At 46.3% G+C, this 21,558-nt stretch overlaps 1 protein-coding gene across 1 annotated transcript; it reads left to right on the top strand.

The window, feature by feature from the left end:
- The first annotated feature begins 2,234 nt into the window (after positions 1-2,234).
- Positions 2,235-20,941, top strand: LRRC58 (leucine rich repeat containing 58). Its single transcript, XM_009557050.2, has 4 exons — positions 2,235-2,747; positions 12,769-12,897; positions 14,175-14,452; positions 15,913-20,941. The coding sequence occupies exons 1-4, from the start codon at positions 2,269-2,271 to the stop codon at positions 16,119-16,121; spliced, it is 1,095 nt and encodes a 364-aa protein (XP_009555345.2). The 5' UTR covers positions 2,235-2,268; the 3' UTR covers positions 16,122-20,941.
- Positions 20,942-21,558: the final 617 nt, after the last annotated feature.

Below are 21,558 nucleotides of genomic sequence, written 5' to 3'. Positions count from 1 at the left end.
TACAGGAAAGCTGGGGAGAGGCTCTTTGTCCGGGAGTGCAGGGATAGGATGAGCTGGAATGGTTTTAAGCTGAAAGAGCAGAGGTTTAGATTGGATACTAGGAGGAAATTTTTTCCTGTGAGGGTGGTGAGGCACTGGAACTGGTTGCCCAGAGAAGTCATGGCTGCCCCATCCCTGGAGGTGTTCAAAGCCGGATTGGATGAAGCTTTGAGCAACCTGATCCAGTGGAAGATGACCTTTACATGGCAGAGGGGTTGAAACTGTATGATTCTATGACTGTATGATCTTTAAGATCCCTTCCAACCCAAATCATTCTATGATTCTAAAACACAGGCCAGCCAGCTGCAAGGCCGGGGAGGCCACAGGTTGACCTCTGCCACCATCCGCCAGGACAGAGGGAGGCCTTGGGGCATGGCAGGACAGAGCACACTGTTCCTCTGGGCTCTGAAGGAAAATCATAGAATCATAAAATTGTTTGGTTGGAAAAGACGTTTGAGATCATAAAGTCCAACTATACCCCTCCATTATTAAACCATATCCCTGAGCACCTTGTCTTCCCATTTTTTAATACCTCCAGCGATGATGACTCACTCACATCCCTGGGCAGCCTCTTCCATTGCTTAGGAACCCTTTTGGTGAAGAACTTTTTCCTGATATCCAATTTAACCCTCCCCTGGCACAACTTGAAGCCATTTCCTCTTGTCCTATCATTTGTTACTTGGGAGAGACCAACATCCACTTTGCTGCAGCCTCCTTTCAGGTAGCTGTATAGAGTTATAAAGTCTCTCCCCAGCCTCCTTTTCTCCAGGCTAAACAACTAGTTCCTTCAGCAGCTCCTCATAAGACTTGTGCTCTGAACCCTTCACCAGCTTCATCGCTCTCCTCTGGACACACTCCCATGCCTCAATGTCCTTCTTGTAGCGAGGGGCCCAAAACTGAACACAGTATTTGAGGTGCAAAGAAAAGACAGTTAGGAAGGTTATTTTTCAGCTAGAGTGACTCAGACCTCCAGCGTCACCCAACCCCCATGAGCTTGGTTAGACAGGCTTTGAAGGGAGCGGGTGCCATTTCCAGGCTCTCCATGGGCACCCAAGCAACTCTATGGCAGCCAAATGGTACAACAGGCTGTATTGGTGCCCTGGGGCTCTATCAGTGCCCAGGGCTGTATCGGGTGCCTTTGGGCTGTATCAGTGCCCCAGGCTGTATTGGTGCCCTGGGGCTGTGTGGTAGCCCTGGGGGGTGAGTGACTGTGTCCCTGGGATGCACCAGTGCCACAGGGCTGTATTGATGCCCTTGGGTTGTATCCATGCCCATGACTGTATCTGTGCCCCGGGGCTGTATCTGTGCCCAGGGTTATATCAGTGCCTTGGGCTGTATCGGTGCCCTGGGGCTGTATCGGTTCCCAGGGCTGTATAGGTTCCTGGGGCTGCACTGGTGCCCAGGGGCTATATGAGTGCCCTTGGGCTGTGGGGTTGCACTGGGCCCCAGGGGGAGTGACTGTGCCCTCAGGCCATATTGGTGCCCTTGAACTGCATCAGTGTCCTGGGGCTATATCAGTGCCGTGGGGCTGCATCAGTCCCGGGGCTGTATCAGTGCCCAGGGCTGTATCGGTGCCCTGGAGCTGTATCGGCGCCTGGGGTTGTGTCAGTGCCCAGGGGCTATACCGGTCCTCGGGGCTGTGTCAGTGCCCTGGGGCTGTACTGGTGGCCTCGGGCCGTATGGGTGCCCTGGGCTGTATCAGTTCTCAGGGCTCTGTTCATCCCAGCGGCTTTATCAGTGTCCAGGGGCCTTGGGTCCTTTGGGCTGTATCAGTGCCTCAGGCTGTATCGGTGCCCTGGGGCTGTGCGGTTGCCCCAGCAAGTGACGGACTGTGCCCTCGGGCTACATCAGTGCCCCGGGGCTGTGTCGGTGCCCGGGGCTTTACCGGTGCCCCCGGGCTCTGAGGTTGCTCCAGGGTCGAGCCACGCTCCCACGCAACACCCCCGCCGTTCTCTTCCCCCCGCCTCCCCTCCCCACCCGCTGCCCCTCCTCCCTAATGCTCGTTCCGGGGCAGCGGCGCTCCCCGCTCTCTCCTCTCCGCCTCCCTCGGGCGCCCCGCAACCTGTATAATCAACATGACTTGGGGTTTCATGCGTGCGCCGGGGCGACGCGCCCGGGATCGAGCATATCGCGGCAGCGCTGCGGGAGCGGGCGGGGCGCCGCGGTGTTATGCAGGTTCCGGGGCGGGGAGAAGGGGTGACGCAAGGGCGGCGGGTCGGTGCGGGCGGGATGGCCGCGGCCGAGGAAGCGATGGAGCCCGAGGCGGAGCGGAGTTCGGAGGAGGGAGAGGGCGACGCTGCGGAGCTGTCGGCGGAGCTGCGGTCGCGGCGCAGCGCGGAGACGAGGCGGCTGGTGCTGTCGCCGAGGCGGCTGCCGGGGTCGCTGCCCGCGGGGCTGGCGCAGTGGTTCCCGGCGCTGGAGGTGCTGGACGTGAGCGGGACGGGGCTGACAGAGCTGGGCGAGGAGCTGCTGGCCCTGCCGCACCTCCACACGCTGCTGGCCAAGAACAACCGGCTGGGAGCGCCGGGATCGCTGCCCAAGGGGCTGGGGAGGGCGCCGCTCGGCCGCTCCCTCCGCGTCCTCAACCTCAGCGGGAACCGCTTCGGTGAGGTGCCGCCCGTCCTGCTGGCGCTGCGGGGGCTGCGGAGCCTCAGCCTCGGTGGGAACCGCCTCCACGGCATCCCGCCCGACATCCAGGAGCTCCGCAGGTGAGGGCGGGGCGGGGGGCACGGGGAGAACCCCCGAAGGGTGCCAAGGGAAAGCGGAGCCAGCAGGATTGTCCGAGTGTGGAAAGGGATGCTGCTGGCAGCACGCCTCGAAGCTGGCCCCGCTCGGGGAGGCTGTGTTGTCCAGCCTCAGGGATCTCCAAGCACCGCTAATGCTGACCTGACTCCTCCTCCCATACGAGGACAGGCTGAGAGAGTTGGGGTTGTTCAGCCTGGAGAAGAGAAGGCTCCGAGGAGACCTTATAGCGACCTTCCAGTACCTGAAGGGGCTACAGGAAAGCTGGGGAGGGACTGTTCACAAGGGCTTGTAGTGACAGGACGAGGGGCAGCGGGTATAAACTGGAGAAAGGCAGATTTAGACTAGACATAAGGAGGAATTTCTTCACCATGAGAGTGGTGATGCACTGGCACGAGTTGCCCAGGGAAGTTGTGAATGGCCCATAACTGGAGGTGTTCAAGGCCAGCCTGAATGGGGCCTTGGACAGCCTGATCTAATGGGAGATGTCACTGCCCATCGCAGGGGAGTTAGAATTAGAAGATCTTTAAGGTCCCTTCCAACTCAAACGGTTCTATGATTCATCAGATTGTTATTCAAAGCCGCTCTTGCTCTTTAGGCAAACAACGGACCTTCCACGCTCACCAAATGGGCAACTGTCAGGATTTCCCCGTCCTCAGGCTATCTGGGTGACAAGTAGGCTCTCCTAATGACAGTGTGGTTGTTGACATGCAGAAGGCACACCATGACTTTGCGTTAGTACAGGTCTCTAGGTGAGAGAAAAATTGTGTCAAGTTCCCACTCAGGGAGTCTGTTTTGTCCACTGTCAGGTGTCTCCAAGCACTGCTACTGCTAACCTCTCTCTTCATCAGCCACTCTTCAGGCAGACAACGAACCTTTCGTGCTTGCCAAACGGGTGACTGTCAGATTTTCCCAGTCCTCAGGCTGCCTTGGTGACAGGGAGGCTCTCCTAATGACAGTGTGGTTGTTGACATGCAGAAGGCACTCCATGGCTTTGCTTTAGTACAGATCTCTAGATGAGAGCAAAATGGTATCTGGCTCCTGCTCAGAGAGTCTGTTTTGTCCACCCTCAGATGTCTCCAAGCACTGCTGCTGCTAACCTCTCTCTTCATCAGGTTGAGTTATTCAAAGCTGCTCTTCAGGCAGACAACAGACCTTCCACGCTTGCCAAATGGGTGACTGTCAGGATTTCCCAGTCCTTAGGCTGCCTGGGTGGTAGGGAGGCTCTCCTAATGACAGTGTGGTTGTTGACATGCAGAAGGCACTCCATGGCTTCGCTTTAGTACAGGTCTCTAGGCGAGAGCAAAATTGTGTCAAGTTCCCGCTCAGGGAGTTGGTTTTGTCCAGCTTCAGGTGTTCCTAAGCACTGCTGCTGCTAACCTGTCTGTTTATCAGGTTGAGTTATTCAAAGCCGCTCTTCAGGCAGACCACAGACCTTCTGTGCTCACCAAATGGGCGACTCTTTCAGAATTTCCCTGTCCTCAGGCTGCCTGGGTAGCAGGGAGGCTCTCCTAGTGGCAATGTGGTTGGTATTAGTGTTGACATGCAGAAGGCTTTGCTTTAGTACAGGTGTCTAGGGAGAGCAAACTGAAACACCCAGTCTCATCCCGCTCACGGCTGCACAATGGACAATAGTTTTCTGGTTGTGGCTTATGCAGACAATAGGGCCTTTCTGCTTATACAGCTCCACTGTCATAAGAGTGCTTGCTGGCATGGGTGGGTTTTGTTGTATTTCTCCCCACCCATCCTGCTCACATAGATCTGACAGATCAGCTGAAGGATCTTCTGAAGCATAAAGCCTGAGGCTGTGCTTGGGTGCACTGGTAAGTCTGGCTCTTGGGCTGGGTCAAACCACTGCAGGCTGGTGATGCAGAAACCTATGGCTAAATCATGGCTGTTAGGAGCGTTGGTGGGGTGGGAATGGATCCTAGGTAGGACTGGGTATCAGCTGCCCACATTGGCCTGGGTTAGGTACTTCTGAAGTCTGACATCCTCCTGGGCAAGCCAGGGGCCATGTTCTAACTTGCACGTTACATGTGGGCACCTGAGTATGTTCTGCTGGTTCCTCAAGCCTCAGACTCTAGCCCCTGTGTGGCTCTGTGCTAAGACTTCGGGTCTGAACTTTCTTCTCTCCAGTTCTTGCCAAGGGACTTGCCAGCGGCAGCCTTTTTATGTGGATTCCAGCAACCTTGACTCTATGTAGCTGGATTCGACCTGATGTTCAGCAGAGCTGCACCCAGTGGAAGCGCAGGATGTGGTATGTGAAATATTGTCTCACATGGTCCTAGGTTGGAGGTACAGATACCAGAACAGCTTGAGTGCTGGCAGGCAATGGTTTTGTCGTCTGCAGTATAATACAATTGGGTATACGGCTTTTGCTCAGATGGTGCGGAGGGCACCTGTTGAGGATCTGGAGCAATGCTGTGGTAAGCTAAGTTTGAGAGATGCTGTGAGGCATTTTGAGTGCTAAAGAATCCCGGTATACTTCTCAGCAGAGTTTGGGTACATCGTGCGTTGGGGCTGTCAGGAGGAAGAACCTCAGGGCAATTGTGCATGGGAGGTGATCTGTGTTGCTTCCATAGCATGCTTGGTGGCATAGTCTGATTGTGATGCCCACTTGTAAGGCAGAGCCTCCCTGCTGCTGCTTATGTGCTTCCATCTGTGGTTGTGGTTTCTCTCTCTCTTCTTCCTTATTTCCTTTCCCCTAAGAAAACAAACCTTAGCCCTGCTTTTTGTTATGCTGCTGACCCCAGGAAGGTACCAGACTATGCAGCACTGTGTGTGATACCCCAGTGGGCTCTGTGCTGTGCTGCATCGCTGTCAGATTACTGCTGCGTGGTTACTCTGCGTCGTTCTTCTGGCCTGCCTTGAGGCAGGGCTCCTGGTTCTCCTGTCCTGCAGCTTTTCTTGGGCTGGTCATGCTCGAACCCTAGAATGACAATTCTGAGGGCAAATGTGGACTACGCTATTGAACTATCAGTTTATCGTTACAAAGTGATGTGTCAGGTGGAAAAACTAGGCTAGACCCAGCTTGTGTCTGCTGACTGTGTAATCTCTGCTAACTCATTGTACTCTTGCTAACGTGTCACCATAATATAATTGAACTTTAGCTCATGATAGCGAGTCCATGCTCCGCCAGGGCTGTTGGCTTCTTTACCACTATGCCATCAGTGACTGCTGTATCAGGGACTGCTTAAGTAATGAAAAGGAGCAGCACATTTGCATGCCAGAGCCGGGAGAAAGCAATACTTTATAATCTAATATTCCTCCAAAGGAAGTGCTGAATGTGCTTGTTGGGAGCCAGATAACTAGTGACCTGACACCCTTGCCAAAAGGATAGCAAATATGTACTGGAGAGAAACTGATGCAAGATCCTCCTCCCACCTGCCAACGGGAGTGTCCACATAGTGAGTGTGTGTAGTGTTGAAGTGAGTAAAATGAGCTTGGGCAAGGACAGAGCAGAGCCAGCTGTTGCAGCAGGACAACACAGAGCCATCTGTTCATTTCCAAACTCTGGGACGGGAAGGTGGGACCTAGTGTAGGTGTTGGGGCTTCTGTTAACCTCACAGCTTAAGTTGCAAGTGTCTGTCTTGCTGTTGCTGGTAAGCCAAGACTTTGAGCTGTTTTCCATGTGCAGCTGCTCATAAAGAAATTTTTCTCATGTCTCATGGCCTCCGAGACCACAAAGGAATGCAGGCAGCACTTTGACCGGACATGTTCCTCCTGCTAGTACTAGAGTTCTTGAGGCCAGCAGTTCTCTTCTGCCTGTGACCCTGGCTGCCTCCCTTTTGCTCCAGTCACTGATTATAGAGCTTAGCAGAGTTGCAGAGACCTCGAAAGACTTCTTGTGTTTCCAGAGAATGTCTGAGCTCTGAATTTTTTTTTTTTTTTAAAGTAGTTCTTAGCTAACCCTCATCTTTCCCCTGTGCCCCATACAGTTTTGTGTTGCAGCTTTTGAAGGAGCAGAATGTTGGTTTTAGTGAAGGCCAGGGATGTAGCAGGTAAGGAGTCTACGGATGAAGTTGAAAGAATAAAAAGCTGGTGGATCTGATCTGCCAGAGGAGAATGAACGTGCTGGCAGCTACAAACACAAAGGCCTTGGAATGAGGGAAGTGAGCCATGTGTTGTAGCTAACATGAAGATGATAAAGCCACAACTTTGCAGCAAGCTGGTGTCAGGCATTTTGTGCAAAACCTTTGCACTAGCCTGTACCTAGGGATCTGTCAAGTTAATGAACAGCAGTAAAAACCACAGCCAGTCCTGCTGCTGTCTTTCTCCTTCCAGCTTCAGCCATCTGCCCCATCCTTGTCTACACAAATCTTTGTGTGCAGTGCAAGATCCTGCATGGAAAGTCAGTGCCCTTCCTCTGATTGTCAGTTACCTCCTAGCCATTCTAGAAAGACCACCTGTAGATGTCCTGATGCTTGAATCTTCCTTCACGTGGATGATCTTGGTTGCTCCAGTGATGACAGCAGAGTGATGCTGATCGTAGCATGCCAGCACCAAGGATGAATAGCCTTTGCTTCATGTTTTCCATTAGGAAATACAATGCTCTTTTCTCCTAATTCCACTGTAAGTGTCTGTATTGACCTGCGACAGCTTCTTACCTTTCTGAGAAACCTAAGTGTGCTAAAGGCTTTTTTTTTGTTCATCTTGAGGCTGTGCCAGCTACTTCTTGTATGCCCACCACCCGCAGTTCCTGTCGGCTAGTGGTGTCGGCACAGTGCAAGACCTGAATTGTAGCATTGGCTGTTGCTGTGAATTTAAAGTAGAAAACACACCATCTGTGTGAGAGCATTGCTTATGTGTTTGTCGCCAGATAAAAGAAGAGCTTAGCTTAGGTAGTCAAGGGTGTCATCTTTTCTGTAGTTTTCCTTCCATCACTGACCTTGCTGTGTTTTCAGTGTGAGGTGTTATGGTCATTCACAGCCCACAGCAGCCCTTGAACTGTGATCTGTGTAGACATCTGACTGCTGCACTGGTTGTGTATATCCTCTCTCTGCTGATCTGGCTGGGGACGTGCTGAGGGGCGTCGTGTATTATACTGGTGAGCTAAAGTACGGTCATCTACTTGTGCCCATTTGGGATAAGATTTGTTCAGGAAGTCTGGTAAAGTGCAACTCTGTGGCTTTTGGCTTGAGGGTGCAATGAATTGCCCTCATGAGGGTACACACAGTTGGGGAAATGTCTTGAAAGAGTCCTGTAAAGGGAAAAATGCTCAAGATCTTAGCAAAATGCAATCGATACCGTGAATCTCCTGAGATGAATGTTGAGTTTACTCTTCTATTTAATACTCTGATGCTCAGTAGAACACCAAGAGCAGGTGGAGGGAGCTTGGAAAAAAGCCAGGCCCTTTCCAGGCATCTGCTGTGCATGCTCCTTTCCCGCTTGCTTGGATTCCTCTAGTAAAGCCCAGTTATGCAAGGGCTGGGATCAAAGGCCTCAAATGCCTGACTAGATTCATCCAAGTTTTGTGTAAAGGCTTAGATGCCATGAAAACCAGAGTATTTGCTTTTATTCGTAGGTAGTATTAAGCATGTTAGACAAGCTTATGCTTAAGAACGGCTGTTAGTGTGTGGGAAAAATGGCAAGGGAGGCTTTGATAAAGAGACAGCATTAGGAAATCTGCTTGCTGCCTCCCTTTTTCTTCCCCTCTTCAAACGTTTTGCAAATAGTTTTCAGTCAACTGTTTGATCTCAAATTTGCGTGTCAGCAAAGGCTGTGCAGTTCTCTCAGGAATTAGCAAATCGTAGAACAGGGTTAACAGGAGCGTATTGTGGGCTGCTTTTAAATTCCTCCCTTGCATGAGCCTCAAAACTGCCCTGGAAATTTCTTGCTGAAAAGTTAATCTTAAAAAGACCTGGAGCTATTTCAGGCTCCATTGTTTCTTTCTAGATTACCTATTTAGATGCATCTGTTTGATGTCAGCTGATAGATTTTATCCAAAGAAGCATCTGTGAGGAAACAGGGTGGATTGAAAATTTGAGTATCTTCTATGCCAGAAGACATTCTCTGCTTGAAACATGACTGTGGAAGTGTCCTGGTAATTGATACAAAAATTACTTCTAATGCTCATGGTGGGCTCTTATTTACTGAGTGTTTGGGGGCTTTTTGATTTGTTTTGCAGTATATTATGACCTGAAAACCTCGGATGTGCTCAAGCAAGAATGTATGTGGCATGTTAAAACTTTGCTGCAACCACCTGAGTTGATCATAGTTGTTTGAGCATTTCCCCACTCCCTTCCTCTATATATTATATAAAAAGGGTTTCACTGCCACCTTCCAGCCCGGTGGTGTGAAATCCCAGGCTAGAGAGGGGTGACACATGATGAGTCTTGTGACACATGATGGGCCTTGCATGCTGGCTGCTGCTTGGCAGCAATCACTACTGCTGTGCTGAGAAAGGGGCCTGCTGGATATGAGGCTGAAAGGCTTTTTATTCGTGTATGTGTAAACATCACTAAACGGTGGAGGAGAAAGTGTCTGCCTCTGTTAGTTATCCCGTCAAATGGGGGGGGGGGGGGGGGCGTGTTGAGATAGATTTTGTGAGTAGTTGTCCCCTCTTGAAACTTGTTCAGCCAGAGGTTGAAAATACATGATTTATTCTAGTTTCAATTATTTATTCTAGTTTTCTCTGGCTTTTTTGAGATCCTGGACTGACTTTTGAAAGTACAGAAAGATTCCAGCTCTCCCTCTGTGTACACAACGATGCACAAGGCCTCAGCTGGCTGGTCCGAATTACTATGCAGATTAGTGATGGTCAGAAAACCTAGGCCTTACTGTGAAAGGTTAGTTAGAAGTGTTCCCTAAGCTCAGTCCAGTCTCTGCTATGGCCCTCCTGGGACAAACTATGGTAAACGGCGTGGATTGCCTTGTTAGAGGGGTCCTTTTGTGAGGAGGGCAGAGCTTGGCAGTGCTCTTGCTCCTTTTAAAGAGCAGCAAATTGTCCCCCAGGTAGGAGAGCTCAAGAGCCAGGAATGCCTTAGTCTCTAAGTACGGGTTTAGTACGACTCAAATGTCAGACCAGGAGTAGGTGAGCTAGGAAGGAATAAGTACGGGTTTAGTACGACTCGAACGTCAGACCAGGAGTAGGTGAGCTGGGAAGGAACTGTGGCCCCAGTGGCGCGTGATCAGTGCTCATTACAAAAGAATTGCATCACTTGAAGGATCTTGCCGGTGTTGCAATTAGCTTGGCTCAAACAGCTCTTGACGCTTTCATTTGAGGCAGAAACGCCTGTTATTAATTCTTCCATCTTGCTCAGCCAGGACTAGACTAGAGATCCTTCTTTCTAGCAAATAGTAATTGGGAGTTAGGGATTCCTTTTGCCTGCTGAGAAGTATTTCAGTGGAAACTGTAAGAATATCTTTGCTGTATTTGAAATGTTTCTTTGCCATTTCAAAACCTCCTCTCTGTGCCTTTTAAATAAATTTACTATCTAATTCATATCTTAAGTTGATGTTGGAAATTGAATTTGCTGTACTTAGACTAGGCCCAGTTAGTCTGCTGACCTCTAAAAGGTGATGCAGAAGATCAGTGAAAAGAAAACAGTTTTAAAGAAGTCGCTTCTTGCCACTTATTTAGTGGATTTCTAGTGGCAGTTTGAGGTCTGACATTGGGGCTTTATATCCTAGCTGGTATAACTGAGTGTTCTCATGACATATATTTTACAAAGAATGATTTGAAAGCTGTGAGTAGTTTGTAGGCAGTGTTTCCGCACGCTTAGTTTGTGCAGCAAACTGGTCTTGCGCATTTCGCACCTTGAAATTAATTTCAAAACCGCTATTGACTATATATTTTGCACCGCTCCTCCCCTCCCTAGTAGTATCTGTTTTATGCAATGTGGCTTTACAGGCGTTATTGTCTTTAAACACAGAGGATGAAGAGTTAATTATTCACTCGTCCTAGGAAGTGGAGACTTGTACTCATCTAAACCTTGTTTAAACATTGAAATCCACATTAATAGAATTCCCTTGCCCAACAGTTTTCAATGTGGGCTCCAGCAATGGCATGGGGTTAAAATATGCCTAGGAATTCTGTGGTCAGCAGTTAAGTTCCTAGTGAGAGCCAAGCAACCTAAATCCACCTTAGGAAACAATGGAGGTTGGAGGAGGAATTTGGTTAAAACGCTGGGCTTTGTTAGGGGATCAAAATTTAATTTGAATTCCTCTCCCCTGGACATGGTCTCTGCACAGTAACCTTCCTCCCACCCCTCACCCGCTGGCTGGCTGTGGAAGAGAGGCTACTTTTGAGCAGCAGGGGTTTGGTGGTGGTTTTTTTCCCTTGCATGTACTTTCTTGCATGTTCAAGACTTCCAAATACGCTGTCCTGCTTTATCTCTCAGCTGAAGCAAGTATAGTTACTTCATTTCATCTAGTCAAATTCAGTTTAAATCTAAGGCTTATAAATGCCTTAATTCTGCACCCACTTTTGCAAATCTCAAGTATCTAGCTTTCCTCTGACCATAGCCCAAAAACATAAGTGAATCCAGGGAAAGTTAAGCTTCTCCTCACATGTTGCAGTGCTTTTGTTGTTCTGTGCTGTGTTGATGGGCAGGTAAAACTCTGTGCTCTGTCATTGGCCTCTGTAGCCCGAGCAGATGTTGTCATTGGATCTTTGGGGTTCTTTCTTGCAAGAACTGAACAACATATTCTTCCTCCATGCCAAGGGAAGCTTCAGGGAGCAGCTTCTTTGGTGCTCCTCATACTCTGTGGCACAGTTGCAGGGTTCAGACCTCCTCTGGGTTCAGCACCATGTCCTTTGAATAGTTTGGTCATGTGTTTCTTTTTAGTTGTATCCTTAGCCTCTCGGAAGTCCTGTGGTGAGATGAAGGTTTCTCCTGTTCCAAGGAGGTTATAAGCTGTTCTTAAAGAAAGACTGACAGAGCTTTGATGAGTTTTCCTTCCCTTCCTGCAGGTCATGCTTGGCAGATTAGAGGGGGCCATGTACACTGTAGATGTACATGGCTGTACTCACTGTAGCTGAGCTGAGTGTGTACCCAAGATATTGAACCAGGTTTGAGTACCACAGACACCTGTAGACAGGACTGTGGGATCCACCTGCTTCAGACATGAGAATGTGTTGTCTAGGCCATGATGAGCCATGGTGTCTTTCTTCGGCCAGAAGTACCCAAACTGAACCTGCCTTTGCTCCTCTTCCCAACAACATTTGAGAACAAGGGAGGAAAACTGTTTTGAGTCTGTGAACAGGGACTCGATGCCCTTTGTTAAGCCCATTTAATGTTTTTGGTAGATTTGAGGTCCATGACTTCAGTATTACTGAAATCAGTCTGCCTGACAAATTGCATGCATGTACTTGTGTGATCTAGATGCACGTTGTACTGCTGCAGCTGTGGTATTGTCGGTATGTGAATTGTATCAAAGCACAACTGAGTGCCTCTGACTTCTGCTCAGAGGTTGCAGATAGTCACCAAGGAGTCCAAAGATACCATAGAGCGTGACTTGCACTTGTGCAGGGCTGTGATTTTCAGTTAGAGCCACTGCCCTCTTGCTTGGCTCCTGTTGAAACTAAGATTCGTAGAATCATAGAATAGTTAGGATTGGAAAGCACCTTAAAGATCATCTAGTTCCAGCACCCCCTACCATGGGCAGGGGCATCCCACTAAATCAGGAGTTCCACTGGCTTCACCAGGAGCTGGGTGAAGCCATGTGTGTGCAGGCTGTTCTTCCTTGGAAATATTAGCCAGAGCTTCGCATGTGGGGTTGCTGTAGGAATGATTAGTTGTCTGGTATCTACCTACAGATGTAGTGGTGACTGGGAAGTAAATCTTAGTATTGTCTGTTGTGGAATGGCAGCTTTGTTGTAATTTCCGTGTACAACTCGGCTTCTTAGCAAAGTTAAGCAAATTATCTTGTGCATAGTCATCTAAGTTTTCTTTAAGAAATGTAGCAGATGAGAAGACCTAGTGTTAAATGAAACTGGAAATGAACTGCAAGAAATAAAGTGGTGCTTTCTCTTTTCTTTTTCAGCTTAGAGTTTCTGTACCTTGGAGGGAATTTCATTACTTCAATCCCACCTGAATTAGCAAACCTGCCTTCTCTAAGCTATCTAGTTCTGTGTGACAACAAGATCCAGAGCATTCCACCGCAGCTGGCACAGTGAGTATTTACTGTTATCGGCCACCAGCTGTAATGAGCTCTTCAAACTTCTTCTGCATGTGTGAATAAAAGCACCAGGGAGGATCTGTTTGTCCTTTGGTTTGTTAATGTAGCTAGACTTGAACAAGAAGATCCTAAGCATGATGTGCTGCAGGCAGACCATGAATATATAATATGGAAATCACAATCAAAGGGTTATGAGAGAAAAAAAAAAGGCTACACGATATACACTTTAATGTGAATTAATAGATTTGTACAGGGAGCCTGGAGAGGTGCCTAAGCAAATCAGAAAAGATAAACTGCCATGCTGTCATATTCTTTAGTGAATATGAATATTTTTATCTTTCACCCAAAGCCGTTTTGTGTTGCACCATCCCCTGTGTTCCCTTGGCACTTCCTTCTCTAGGATCTCAGAATGTTTCAGTGTTTGCTAAATCCTATGGCACAGCTCTAGAAGGCAAGTTATTGCAGGACACTGCAAACTCAGGGTAGCCTAAGATGGGAGGGGAGGAATTCAGTATATAGTTGAAACCCCAAAAGCAGTTGAATGGCAGCATGGAGGTTTCTGAGTTGGAATTTGATGGTGCGGTGGGATTATTCCTGATGTGCAGTGTTTAATGACTCCAATTGTCTTGTAACTTGTACTTGTTTGAGAGCATCACTGAATACTGTGCTGGAGCATTGCTTTGTGCTTCCTGAGAGAGGAGAACACCTTCAACAGCCAAGGAGCTCCTTGTCACCTGTGCTGATGCTAGCTTAGCCTGACCTTGCTTAGCTTTCGAAATCAAGTAATATCACAGCACGAATTGTGACGTAGCCACAAGCAATGAAAACATGGGGTTTTCCAGGGTTGACTGCCTACCAGCAGTCATCTTTAATGCATGAGTGAAAGCAGGTGACTTATTCAAAGCATTGCATGGAACCATTATTGATGCATGTGCTGGGTACAGGGAAACATTATCTCCCCTGAAAGCACGCAGTTTCTGTGCTTTTGTTCTGTGCTACCTTTTTGGAGGTGTATGAGGGGGGAATACTGAGAGGGACAGCAGCATATCTAAGACTGTGTTTCTTCAACAGGCATTCCAAAGCTGAGCCAAGTTTTTTAGGGCAATGGAGTTGCTGGAGTAATAGCAGCTCTTTTATCATGCATTTATGCTTTAAAAGGAAGAAAAGCCAAAGGAAAAGGAATCAGTGGGAGAGAGGAGACTAACCAGGTCTGTGTAACATAGAATGATTTTGCTTGCACATCTTGACTGAGTTTCCATCTCCATCCGCAGGCTGCATTCACTGCGTTCCCTTAGCCTGCACAATAACCTGCTGACTTACCTTCCTCGAGAGATCCTTAACCTGGTTCACCTGGAAGAGCTGAGCTTGCGTGGGAACCCACTGGTGGTTCGTTTTGTCCGTGACCTGACCTACAATCCCCCAAGCCTTCAGGAACTGGCTGGGCGCACGATTAAAACTCGCAACGTTCCCTACGCTCCCAGCGATCTCCCGGAGAACCTTGTCCGGTACCTGAGCTTGGCCAGCAACTGTCCCAATCCTAAGTGCGGGGGTAAGTTTGGCTTCACTGCTCTGCTTCCTGCTCTTACCTGATGGGTTTTCTTTTCCCTTTGACTTGCCACAAGATCAGTCAGGTTAGATATGTTGTTGCATCCCAATTCTACCTGTATTTCATTGGCTTCAGGTCTCCTGTAAACTTGTCTTTTAAGAAACTATGTTCATTTAGGAGCAATGTTCAAAGTTGCAGTGCTGATTTACTGCGTTTGCATGGGGATGTGAGACAGTGCTTCTGTCTAAGTATTTACAGCTCATCCCAGCACTCCACTATGCTTTTGTAGTCTCAAGTTTCCAATCCGTCTGCCCTGAAGTAGCTCAAACTTAAGTAATGAACAGGAGAACTTTTAAAAGCACTTTTGCTGAACAGTAAGCTTCATTTCTGGATGGAAAAGAGGAGGGAGGCTGTAGTGCTTAGCAGTTACCAAGAGCAACTTGTTCAGCTCTTGCTTGGGACTACTAGCATGTAGTTCCTGGAAGGAAAGGACCTGATAGTAAAGCCTAGAATGCTTGGGCGTGATTTGGCTTAATGCTTAATCTTGATCCAGAGTAAATGATCTGCACATTTAGCTTTTAGAAGATTAAGGAGAAAAATCATTAATTACTATCTACCCTGAAGACATAATGCAGGCTGTTATCTTATCTCCTTATAGGACTATATCAAAGCATGCTCCGTAGGCAAAGATGGAAGGGCTGGAACTTGTGTTGGGAGGGAAAGAAATGTTTCCTTACTTAGAGTTTTGCACAGCTTGGATAACAGTGGATTGGTTTTGCTCTTTTTTACTTTTGCTTATGGACTAGCACCATACTGCAGCGTTGCTCTAGCACTGCAGGAGGAAAGCTTACCCAGTGCCAGCTAAGACTTAAAACACCGCTGGAAACTTCTGAAAATGTCAGTGTCTAGAATCACTTGCTGTGACAGGAAGAGAACCTACTTGTGTGCTACAGCAACATTGTTGCCATGGAATGTAGCGGCCAAACTCAGCATGGTGACTTCATCAAGCAGAAGAAAAGTAGAGCTGTGAAGGTCTATTTATGAATGCATTTTTGCTAGCTGGTAGGAGAGGTTTTACAAGTTTGAAAATAGAGTAGATGAATTAATTTGTCATTTAAGAAGTTTGCAAATTCCCAGCCTGAGATTTCTCCCTAATGGTTAGAAGAAATTGCCAAATTAAAGAATCTGGAAGTAGTTTCTCCATGTATTTTCATGCAGAGGGTGCCGTTCTGAATCACCTACCAAATACAGTTTTACAGGATTGGGGGCTTCTTTACAATAAGTTTCTCATTTCCACAGGTGTCCTGGATGCTTCTCTTCTTCCAGTATCCTTTGTCCTTTAATCGCTGTGTCAATTAAATCCTAATTTGACACATTTGCAGCAGACACAACAACCTTGCAGAGCCTACAGATTTCTCTGCACGAGGTCTCATGTGTCATTACTGTCCCCTCTGCCTTTACAGGTGTCTACTTTGACAGCTGCGTCAGACAAATCAAGTTCGTTGACTTCTGTGGGAAGTATCGCATCCCGTTGATGCACTACCTGTGCTCCCCCGAGTGCTCCTCTCCATGCAGCTCTGCCTCCCAGAGCTCTACTTCCCAGAGCGAGTCTGACTCTGAGGATGAAGCCAGTGTCGCTGCACGCAGGATGCAGAAAGTCCTTCTGGGATAACAGGGAGCAAGAGGGGAAGACTGGAAGGAAAACGTATTTGGAAAAGCAATAATGGAACAGCAAAGCCTGGGCCTCTGGCCTGAAGGGCTCACGAGAAACTATCCTCAAGTCCATGTAAGGGCAGAACATCTTAGCAAGCCTAGACTTGCTTGGTGCAGGGCTACTTAGAACTAACTCAGTGGCGTTACTGCCTGTAGGGTGCCTGGGGTCGTTGGAAACCTCTGCTGTCTGAGAGACACCCTCTCCCTCATACAGGCTGGGGAGGGGCCTTTGTTCTCACTGGCAGATTGAGAAGGGTTTTAATATATGACGCTTCACTGGATTTCAGTCATCCTGCAGAGCAAAGGGTACTGTCCAGACCTTTTAACACTGTGGTAAATCAGAAACAGGCTAATGATGCCATGTGAGTATGTATGGACCCCAATGTTTTATATAGCGTTATGATTCTCTGCTATCTCCTTTGATTTCAGTTACAGATTTTACACCCTTCCACTAAAAATGGGAGTTGTATTTTGTTGTTGTTCAGGAGTAGATCTTTCCAAACTCTTATTACTCTTCCTTTGCCTAGAGGTGTAGGGTGTCTGTGCTGTTGCAGATGTTACAGCCATTGTAGAACTGAGCCACCTTTTTTCTCATTTGTTAAACTAAGCTGCTTGTATTTCTTATTTTTCCTTCCTCTCCCTCTTCTCGTTACACCTGGAGTGTTACTGTCTATATGGTGCCTTCAGAAAACAGACGAGTTGTTCTATTGAGACTTGATATTACTTCAAACTTGTGGCCGTACGTACCTGTGAAGGACCAGATGCGATGCTATGTATCATGATTTTGAGTCTCAGCTTACTGGAGCAAATCCACTTTTAGATCTGTGAATTGCAGGAAAGGCTCGATTGACATTTCTTGTTTCTAACAACCATGTCCCCCTACTGCAGCCAGCTCTGCTGTGTTTGGTACCGAGTTCCTTTCCATCTTTAAGGCCGTCTGCTTGAAGTTGGCAGCAACTTACTGAATTGGAAGTACTGAGAGAAGTGCCGTGGAGCATTGTTTTTTTTCTTGTTCCATAATATGAGAGGAAAAGCTGGTAGGGAGGCTACGGCATGTTGTCTGAGCATCTTGCACAAGGTGACTCTTTGTTATTTATTTGTTTGCATTTGCTCTTGTTATGATAGACTTGGCAGTCTATTGGATTGTTCAAATAACAAATTTGGTTATCTTGAGCTATGCTTAAAGGAAAGCTGCAGGAAACAGCTCAGAATTTTTAAGTATCAAAAGAAATAGCTTATAAAGATTAATATTATGAATTGTCAGGTATCTATAAATCTACTTTATGGGGCTGGTTTGTGTTTTGCTCAGTGAGAGCTGCCCCTTTATTAATATTTAATGGCAGACGGCGCTTTTGATGTGGTTTCAGATACAGCAAATCCAACTGTGCCTTTGAATGCATGAGCAGAGCAAATACATTGTGTTAAGAAGCTAAATGAACAAGAAAAGCTTTTCTTAACCCAGTTTGGTCCTAAGCGGAAAATTAAAAACCTGTGCTCCTCTCCTGCATTCAGAAAATGCATACATGTATTTGAATATCTTATGGCAGCTCTGTGTTAATGGTCCTGTTTAATTAGATTTGACACTTTAATATATTAAAGCACTTTGATAATTCTACACTTTGAAACTAGCTTTAGTGATTTTTTTTTTTTCTGTTAGACTACTATTTTTCCTTTAATGTGACCTGAAGAACAAGGTCTGTGAAACATTGTGTGTTCCAGTCTGTCTTGGTGTGCAGGTTGAACTTCTTTCCTTGCATTTCCTTGACAGCACTGCTCATTTCCCCAGAAAGAACTGGAATTTGAAAGAAATTATCTTATTGTAAAATAGCACCCTGTCCATTATTAATCATTGCAACTTAAGCTGAAGATTCCCTACGTGCACAGATCCACAAGGAACTAAATTACACATGCTCTGTGCCTTTCCAAATAATTTAAGTATATTTTTAGGACACGATAAGGTGTCTGCCTATATGTGCAAAGCAACTGGATGTCACTTTAGCAAGTTATGTGAGGTTTGCTTGGCAAGAACCTACAAATTTTGAGAGAAACCAACTGCATGCTGTTAGCTAAATTGGGATCAGCAAGTGGCCTGTGTTTTGTTCTTCATCTCCTCTTTCAGATGCTCTGTGTCCCAAGTGAATTTTGTCATGCCATTGCTAAAGGACAGTAAAATGATTGCAGAGTCACGATTTTTAATTGGCTGCTAATATAACAGTAGTGAGCTACTGAGTGATCTAGAGCTTGGCTCTTGTGCCAGTGAAAGCAAGCCACACAAGTTGAGATCTCAAGATCTTCTGAGCTCAGGGCCATGAGGTACCACCTTCTTTTTTCTCTCTTGAGCAGCAGCTGTCTTGAAGTCATACATTGTTTCTCTTCATGAACTTAGATTTCACCAGGGTTCCTGTTTGCACAGTAACACCTCTCTGTTTGACAGGCTAAGACCAGTGGTGGCTGGCTCTAATTTAGCTCCATCCTTAACTGCATTTTCTTTTGTGACTGAACAGGCATCCCATTTCTGCCCCAATTCTAATAGGGCTAGTAAGGTAATCTTTTTTACAGCTTCTTCACTGTAGCCGGATCAAAATTTGACAGCTTATGCAGTTGATATCTCTATGCATTTTTAGATTTCATAAAATATCTCTTAAAAGTTGATATAAATTTCATAATATAGCTACCAAGTTTTCTTTTTGCTGCTGGGCATTAAAGTGCAATTCAAGTAAGTCAGAATTTAAAACAATCAAGGACTTGTAAGGAAAACAAACAATTTGTTGGTTGGGTTTGGCTTTTTTTCCCCTCAGAGGTCTTTCTGAGAGGACACGGGATGCAGGTTTGTACTGTAGTGCCTCAGGTACTGAGCCCCCAGGAGTGAAGGTTTTCAGCAGTTGATGGCCCCCAAAGGCTGGAAAATGTACTGAGTAATAAAATAGATAAGACACAACTTGAAAATACACTGATAGATGATAGGGACTAGTTCCTACTATCCCCTTCTCAGGGGTCCTGAGAAATAGAAAGTGGTTTCGCCAGCATTATAGCTCTCTTTGTCAGTTTTAAATAGTAGATTTCAGTTCCTACAGATGTGTCTCCGAGTGAAGTCTTCAGTCAGTGTTTTGGTATCAGTCCTCTTGTTGTTACAGCAGCCCAGCACGTCTGGCTTTTGAAACTGTTCTTAAGCCGAGACACAAGTGTGTGAAGCAAAGTTGCTCATTCCCTCTTCCCTGTGGGGCTTGGGGCCCTGCCTGCATTCATCCTCTGCCCCGCCATCTCCCTGCCAAGGGGAGCTGCTGGTGTGTTTCTGAATGCAGGTACTTAATGTGAGCAGTGGGGTCATGTTAAAAAGAAGCAAAATATCAATTTGACTGGAAGCAACTTATACTGTTGCCAATTCTTTTATGTTTCTCTTTCTTTAGTAAGAGGTGAGGCTTGAGGAAGTCAGTAATGAATATTTAAACATACTCTGAAGTGGCCAGATGCAGTTTTTCATGGTCTTCTGTCCTGGTCATTTTAAGTCTTTGAAATCTTGTGTTGAATTATAATGGGAGTGGGGGGGAGGGAGGGGAGAACCAGCTCCTTTTTGTTCCTTATTCTTGTTGGCAATAATGAATGGAAGGAATTTAATCCAATGAAAGTAATGAAACTTAATCCTTGCAATGTGTCTTTGTTACCCAGTTCAAAGAACTATTTTAATGCATCTTATTCACACCATGCCCTTCCTCCCCAAGTGAACATACTTCAAATAGACTACTTCAGAATGCACACTAATACAGCAGTAACTCTATCTTGGAAACCTTTCTATTGATTATTTCATTTGCTTGCCTGACTAGAGAATCGATCTTTTACTGACCTGAACATTAAGGGTAGAAAGGGTTCTCATCCAGCCCTGTTGTTGAATTTTTATCATGAGCATTTGTTTTAGGAAATCTTAATGTGCCTTATGTTTTTAAAAGTGTATTTTGCTAGAAATTTATGAATGTAGAATATCTTTAACAGTATTTCATTATGAGCTGTAAAACAAATTGCAAACACTAAACCAAAAATGTTTTTTCTGCACTTGTCTGTCTGTTATTTGTCTGCATCTTGATTCTGGTATTTCTGCAGGTAGAACCCTTGCAGAATTGTAAACATTAAAAATGGGGTTACACGTGGTGGGGAACAGATGGAATTTGACCTGCACTGTGTAAAACCAAGAGTAGGTGAGACTTCCAAAGGAACTGCTCACACTCTTGGCTTTTGGGGCCCACTTGTGACAGACCAGGGTGTGTGACAGACTAGACCCTGTTCTGCATCTGGTATAGTGTTGCAGAAATTTGCTCCACAGTTTAAAGGTAGAAATAACTCTTGGGCAAGATGAGTGTATGAACCAAGGAAAGGCAATGTCATGGTGGAGTTTCCCAGCAGTATGAAACAGCAGTTCTAAACTTCTTGAATTGTTTCCCTTTTAATATGCCAACCCTGAAACCTGTAAATAACTTTTTGAATGTTAATTTTCTGATCATGTTAACTGGGTGATGTGTTCCCATTTCTTGTGTAATCCCATGTTTCCTCCTACATCCTGAAGAGTTTTTGTGATCTATTGCCAAAATATTTTTAGATCCTGCTGTGCAATTACCAGTCATCAGTGCAGAAATGTTGTGTATCGGAAAATGGGACAGGGGAACAAGAATTACGTTGTACTAACTTCTTCAGGAACTATTTCAGAGATGGTTCGACTTCCTATGTAATATAAAACCTCTCAAATTATGCTACGGCTCCATTTCAAATAACATAAAATACTGAGGAGTGCAGCGACCTTGCTGTAATAACCAAGCTGTGAATATTTGTGCCTCTTTTTGTTAATTAATTTAAAGATACACTTTTCTGTTTCATCTTAATATCTTTCTACATTCGGAAACAAAATCCTAGAAGTGCTGGTTCAAAGGAACCTCTGGGCATCTCTAGTCCAACCTCTTTATTTAAGCGTGACTACGGCCAACACCAGTTTAGGTCACTGTGGGTTTGTCTAGCTGAGTCTTGGAAACCTCCAAGGATGAGGAGTTCATAGCCTCTCTGTCTCTGGTGCTATAATCTTCTCCTAGTGCAGAAGTCTCTGCAAATGTCCAGAGTCTTCCTGACATTAGTTGCCTGTCTTCCATCTCAAGAAGTGAGTCTTGACTCTCAATTTCTTCTCTGCTTTTAGCACTAATGCAGTGAGAAGAGCATAAATGAAACATGAGTTAGAAAGATGCTGGAAGCAGGTGCGTAGAATGTCAAACTGACATCTTAGGCTCTTGCAGAATTATACACGTCTAAAAAGGAGTGTCACAAAGATTACTTACAGAGCATCTACATAAAGTATAGCTATACATATCCCACTCAAACAGGCTGCCTTAGGTCATCAGGACAGCTAGAGCTGAATGTAT

The sequence above is a fragment of the Cuculus canorus genome, chromosome 1 (assembly GCF_017976375.1).
Source record: "Cuculus canorus isolate bCucCan1 chromosome 1, bCucCan1.pri, whole genome shotgun sequence".
Lineage (NCBI taxonomy): Eukaryota > Metazoa > Chordata > Aves > Cuculiformes > Cuculidae > Cuculus > Cuculus canorus.
This window is presented reverse-complemented; position numbering and strand designations above follow the sequence as displayed.